General features: G+C 50.3%; 1 protein-coding gene across 3 annotated transcripts in view; it reads right to left on the bottom strand.

The window, feature by feature from the left end:
• Positions 1 to 237: 237 nt before the first annotated feature.
• Positions 238 to 6,000, bottom strand: part of Mamld1 (mastermind like domain containing 1) — a 113,350-nt gene continuing 107,587 nt past the window's right edge. For 2 of the 3 annotated variants that reach the window (XM_051140968.1, XM_051140970.1), the window contains 2 exons: positions 2,468 to 2,552; positions 238 to 375 (listed from right to left, as the gene is read on the bottom strand). In XM_051140968.1, the coding sequence (XP_050996925.1) occupies positions 2,512 to 2,552 (41 nt within the window). In that variant the 3' untranslated portion in view covers positions 238 to 375; positions 2,468 to 2,511. The remainder of the gene's footprint in view (positions 376 to 2,467; positions 2,553 to 6,000) is intronic. The other variant, XM_051140969.1, reaches the window with a different exon arrangement.

The raw sequence follows: 6,000 nt of genomic DNA, 5'->3' as shown, positions 1-6,000 counted from the left end.
TACTGAACACTGAAGACATCATTGGCACACTGGGGAGGCTGAGTTGGTAGGGAGTCAAGGGTTGGCTGCCCAGGGGGCTGATACAGAGCTTGGGCAGGGGCACTTCTAAGGGTGTGGCCTTGGCTTTGGGACAGACAGAGCCAAGGCTGTTCAAGGAATCCTGACCCGAGCCTGAGGAGATGGGAAATGGAAGGCCGGTGTTGACTTGCTGCTTCTTCAGAGTTGATGAGAAAATACCCATGTGACTTGTGGGTGGTAATATTCTTGGAACCAGATTGTCCTGAAGGAGCTCAGTTTTGGGTGGCATCATATGCTGGTTAGATGGGGGTCTCATCTTGGTCTGCCTACACTTGGAGATGACTTGTTCTTGTACTGCTGCATAGAAGAGACATAGGCATTAGTTGCAAAGGTATCCTCACGGGGCTGTGATCACAGGGCAGGAGGTATGGGCACAATGTTGGCTTCATCCCTACCCTTGGCTATCTCTCCCAGTCCCTCTTAACTCCCCTCATTCCTTTACCTGTAGACTTTGGGAAGGTCTTTGAGAACACGTGCTCACAGCATCTTCCTTAACAGTGGTTCTTAACCTTCTTAATGCTGTGACCCTTTAGTACAGTTTCTCATGTTGTGCCCCTCACCCATAAAATTATTTTCATTGCTACTTTGTAACTGTTATCCTGCTACTGTTAAGAATCATAATGTAAATATCTGAAATGCAGAATAGCTAATAAGCAGCCCCTGTTGAAAGGCTAGGTCAACCCCCCAAATGGGTCATGGCTCACAGGTTGAGAATCACTGCTCTACAAAGCACAGATAATACTGGACTTGAAATGCCCACTGATTTGTCTCTTCGTGTGCATTGAAGGCACCATGAGGGCAGGAGTTGTGACTACATTTAGTATAATATCTCGACACTATTTATCTCCCCACAGATGGTTCCAGTTTTGTAGAGGGAATGGGGGAGGGTGCTGCAGAAGAAAGTTCAGGCTCTTAGGCAACAGAGGGCATGGCTGGCTTTAGCTTTTCCACCTGATAAATGAAATAGATAGGGGTGAGGACAGTGTTCTGATTCCTCTAGAGTCCCACAGCCTAGGCAGTGTCAACACCCAGAGCAGTGACTGACATATTTCTGATCTGAACTACAGTGGAAGTCCTTTCTAAAGACAGAAAACTTGGGAGCCTTGAAACCTGGGGGCCTGGGATGTTTGTGGTGGAGAAACAGGAACAGATTAATGGTGAAATCCTCAGCACTTTAGGGTAGAGATGCATTTCTCTTTATCACCATGATAGCCCATGGTGACCCCAATTTACTGGGACTTCTGTAGAGTGGGAACTGAAGGAGGTGGTGGTACCATTTGCTGGAGGTCAAATAGGGAATGTCCGTCCTGGCCTGTGTGAGCTCTTCTATAACCTATGCTCGGCACTATGAGTACATTTTCCCCTTTCCTTGCAGCTATGCATACGCTCTTTCTGTAGCATGAAGCAAGTGTTTCACCTAGGTTATAGTCTACCTTCCCAAGGCTAACCTCTGAGTTCTGTTTCTGCTGACTCGGCCCTGCCTCACTGGCCACTACAGCATGGCCAATGGGGTGCAGACTTGGCTGCTTCTAGGTCGAAGGGAGCATGGTATTTTGCACAAGAATAGAGGAACAGTGATGTGGAGGTAACATGGGGCTGAGATAGGGATGTGGCTGAGATGCTTCTCCAGGGCCCATGGCTTAAATAGCATTGCACTGGTTTAAAGGGTTGGTGAACTCAGGTTGCCTTGGTGCAGCTATAAGCTCCCTGAAGTTGGAGCTTGGTTTTTCTGACCACTGCCAATAAATATCAATGACATTGATAGCTGTGATACAGCATAGGAATCCTTAGTTATCTGTGGAGGGTGTGGGAATACCTTCACGCAATCACTATCTATGCTAGAGTATCTCCAAGTCCCTTTTCATTGCCCATACCTTCCAGGGATAATGGCCACTGTGAAACCCATTAGAAATAGATTGTAACAAGTATACTGGAGAGCAGGGTCAGGGCAGAACCCCAAGAGGGCCTGCTTCTGAACAAAAGTGGGGTGGTGGTGATGTACTTTTGTAAACCAAACACACTGGGAGCCTGAGGCACAATGCCAGCTGGAGTTTAAGAACAGCCTGGGCTACAGAATGAGATCCTATCCCCAAATAGCAATGAGGAACAACAACAGAACAGGGGCTTCTTAAAGGGGTCAGACTCAGTTTAATCAATCTTCAATTAAAGTGCTACTGGAACCATTGTGAGCAGGCCTCCCATTGGGATGGCTTATGCCCTTAGAGGCTGGTGAGCTGCTTGCAGTGTTAGATCCCTGTCCTGAGCACCACTGATGTGACTTTCAGGCTCCTCCCTGTCTCTCTAACACCACATACAGAAACTGTAGATGGAAGTGAACCAGCACTCCACCTCACTGGCTCCTTTGGGAACTCTAATCTTCTCTGCTTACCTTGAAATTGAGTCATCTGCTGGGCGACATACGCATTCCGCTGTTTAGGGGTCATTGCCATAAGACCTGATCTCTGCTTCTCTTGCTAAACAGAAGATGGAAAGGCCATATTAGATTACAGATACCAAGAACTACCAGCCTTGGATTGCTGTGTAGGCACCTAGGACTCGGCTTTGGTGCAGCGAAAGCATGAGCGGACACATCAACATACACTCCCATGCATGCCCCACCCTCCCAAGCAAGATCCCACAAGGAGACATAAAGGAGCCGGCAGCTGGCTTAAGGCCACCAACTGCAACAGCAAAGGGTGAGGCAGGAGACACAGGGTGGACTAGCAAGAGAACGGACAGAAAGAGTTAGATATTCCGGATGTCTGTCTGCTCAGGACAGCTCAGTAGTGAGATATGGTTGCCAAAAGACAGCAAATAGAACATTAGGCTGCATTATCAGAAGCAGAGTATGCAGATGGAGGGAGGTGACAGTCTTCTACTACTTTGATTTGGCCAAACCATACTCACAGTACCCCCAGGTGTCTGGGCATGTCACTCTGGGAGCTTGAGATGAAGTAGCTGTATCCAGAGGATGGTAAGCAATGGAGGATAGGGATAAATACTTCAAGTGACCCAGTCAAGGGATGGCTGTACTGGGTGGAGACTGCCCTGTTCCTGCAGGACTGTCACGGAGGAAATACTGATTCAGAACATTCACATGGTCCTGGATGGCCATGTGGTCAAATGGACACACCAAGAGTGGCCAGTCACTCACTGGCTGCTTTCCTTCCTCCTGACCTGCTTCAGGGTGGAGAGTGGGAGGAACTCCTGTCTTCATCTCCAACTGGGCTAGGGGTTCAGGGGGGAGGAGTCGTACTTCAGGGCTTCAGGGCCCACACTCCATTTGGAATCGGCCATGGAGTCAAGGGAAAAAAATCCAACCAGGCTCCCGATGAAGTCTGGAGGCCAGGCATAGATAGTAGCCACAGCTTGCTCTGAGCCCCTCATGTTGGCAGGGCCTCACTCTGGATGTAATGAAGGTCTGACTTGCCACAGGGCAGGACCCCCCTTCTCTTACTACCCACTACCACCTCCACCTCTCTGTCCTTCTCAGTTTGTTGCTAGTATGTGAGCCATCAAAGGCAGCTGCCAGGAAGCGCACACCCTTAGGTCACCTGCTGGCCTGGTGACCCCAGATGCCAGGAGATTGGCTCTCAGGATATGGGATGCCTGTGTATGGCTAGTTTCTCCAACGAAATGCTCCCAGAAACCCTTCTGTGTGCTGAGAAGGGCTGCTGTGGCAGTGGGTGGGGCGGAAGCCAGAGCTTGGGAATGTGCCCAGTTCACAAGCCTGGCAGCAGCTCCTGGTCTTAGTCCCTGCCAAGGCAGAGAGGACAAACACATGGCACCGGGAAGACTACAGCATACACGATTTCCCCAGACCGGGCTTTGCCTTTCTACCCTGCCCTTAGGCAGCTTCCTGTGGTGCTTTTGCCTCCTGCAGTCCTGGGGCTATTGGGCCATGCTGCAGGGAGGGAGGCTCCACCACAGCTGACTAGCAGAGCTGTCCTCTTCCTACTAAATCACGGGGTCTAGAGGGAGCTGGGTGGGGTGGCTATGTCCTACTGTCCTGAGTACTTCACACCCACTGTTTCCTGTCATGAGGCCATAACCCAGAGGCGGGGGTCACATGACCAGCCCAGGCCAGTCCATCTGAATCTGGCTGAAGAATCTCTGGGTGAGTGACCATTTCTAAAGATGGCTCTTTCACTTCTGTTTTCCCTCTAAAGGATACAAGGAAAGATCTATAGTCCCCAGATTACTGACATGTGAGGTTCAAGAGATGACTGCCCACAGCAACTTAGCTAGCAAGTGCAATGCCTGTTAACTGTGGATCCAGTGCACCACTCCCTCCTGCCTGCATGACTACTGCTGTCCAAGCTCACCTGGATTTCATCCTGTCTGTTTTATTAGTTTTCAAGTATCAGTGTTGTCTGTGGGTAGGGGCAGGGGCAGGGGCAGGGGCAGGGGCAGGGGCAGGGGCAGGGGCAGATGGAGGCTAAGAGTATGACTGAACAGAAATCAGAGTAGGGCAGCAAAATGCAAAGGGGAAGATGGACAGAAAGAGGCAGCAGTCAAAGGGTCATATCCTGGTCCACCTGGCCCACAAGATAAGAGAGCACTGTAGACCTGGGCCAGGTTCACAAGGATAAATAAGGTGCTGGGAAGTCTTTGTCCAGGGAAGCATACATTCTCTAGCCCCCAAAGTGGCTGCGGGAAATCTGGCTAAGGCGTAACAGGGCCTCATGCTTGTCTGGGTGCTGACAGGCAGCTCTATAGGACCCCTGAGTCTGAGTGTCCCCCATGGGCTGGCTCTATGCCCTGAAGCCTACTGCTCGCACCAGGGTCCTGCTGTCCCTGGCAGAGGGCGCCTGGCATTCTCTCCAGGCCTCCAGAGGAGGCTGCTTCCTTTGTTTTGCAGAGGAGGCTCCCATCCTTTGTTCTGAATCAATGTGCTACAAAGATAAGCCCCAAGAAAACAGTTGTTGCCTTTTGACACTGACAATTAGAACCTTAGGAAAATGGAGAAAACAGGAAATGACAAATGGTTTCAGTGACCAGGAGGAAATGGTGGCTGAGAATTGCTGCTCGGTGACAGCACACACTTGCAGCCCCTCTTGTGGAGGATAGCCCAGGTCCTGAGGCTTTTCCTAAGCACATATGGAGAGGTCATTAAATGAGTCAAGTTGCCAGAGCTGAATTGTAGTACGACTTTTGTTGTATGGGACACTGACCAGCAGGCCTTGTGGGAGCCCAAGACTGTTTTCCCTCAGTGGCTAAGCTAGGAAGCCTAGGGCTGGGCCAGCAGAAAGTCTCAGGTAACTAAGGCCCCAGTTCTTCGTCTGTCACACCCTTTCCCAGCCCCACTTAGTCACATTCACCAACAGGTCCTGCCTTTCTGGAAGCTTTATGCTGTTATCCAAGAAGCTGTATAGCACCACTTGTTTCTGGAGGCTTCTGGGACACTAGCGCCTTGACTTATGTGCCAAGAGTAGGAGAGAGGCAAAAGGCCCAGGCTGCCCCAATGCTGCCACTGCTACTGTTTATTAGCAGAGCAGATCTTGGCACAGGGTCTGCCAGAAGTGAGTTTGGGCTATATCAGCTCAAGCCAGCATCTTAGTGCCTCCTGTTGCCCCCAGTGCCACAGCCTTGGTCCCCTCTCTCATCCTTAAAGAGGGAAAATCAGGTGTTAGCAGCTCAATAGTTACACAAAGGGACTCTCCAATGTGAGGGTAGGGTCATGGAAGCCAGCAGGAATTGCATGTGTGTCTCACAAAATGTCCTGGGTTTTGGCCTTATTTGGACAAAAGTTACCTACTCTGTGATCTTCTAGGAAAATAGAGTACTGAAGAAGGGAAGGAGAGGAAGACAAGGAGGAGAGGAAGAGAGAGCTGGGAAAAGGAGAAGGCGAGAAGAAAGGGAATAGGGGGAGAGAGATAAAGAGAGTAGAGGATAGGGAAAGAGGCTGATGAATGGGGGAGG

The sequence above is a fragment of the Acomys russatus genome, chromosome X (genome assembly GCF_903995435.1).
Source record: "Acomys russatus chromosome X, mAcoRus1.1, whole genome shotgun sequence".
Classification (NCBI taxonomy): domain Eukaryota; kingdom Metazoa; phylum Chordata; class Mammalia; order Rodentia; family Muridae; genus Acomys; species Acomys russatus.
Note: the sequence above shows the minus strand (reverse complement) of the source record. Positions and strands in the feature narration are given on the sequence as shown.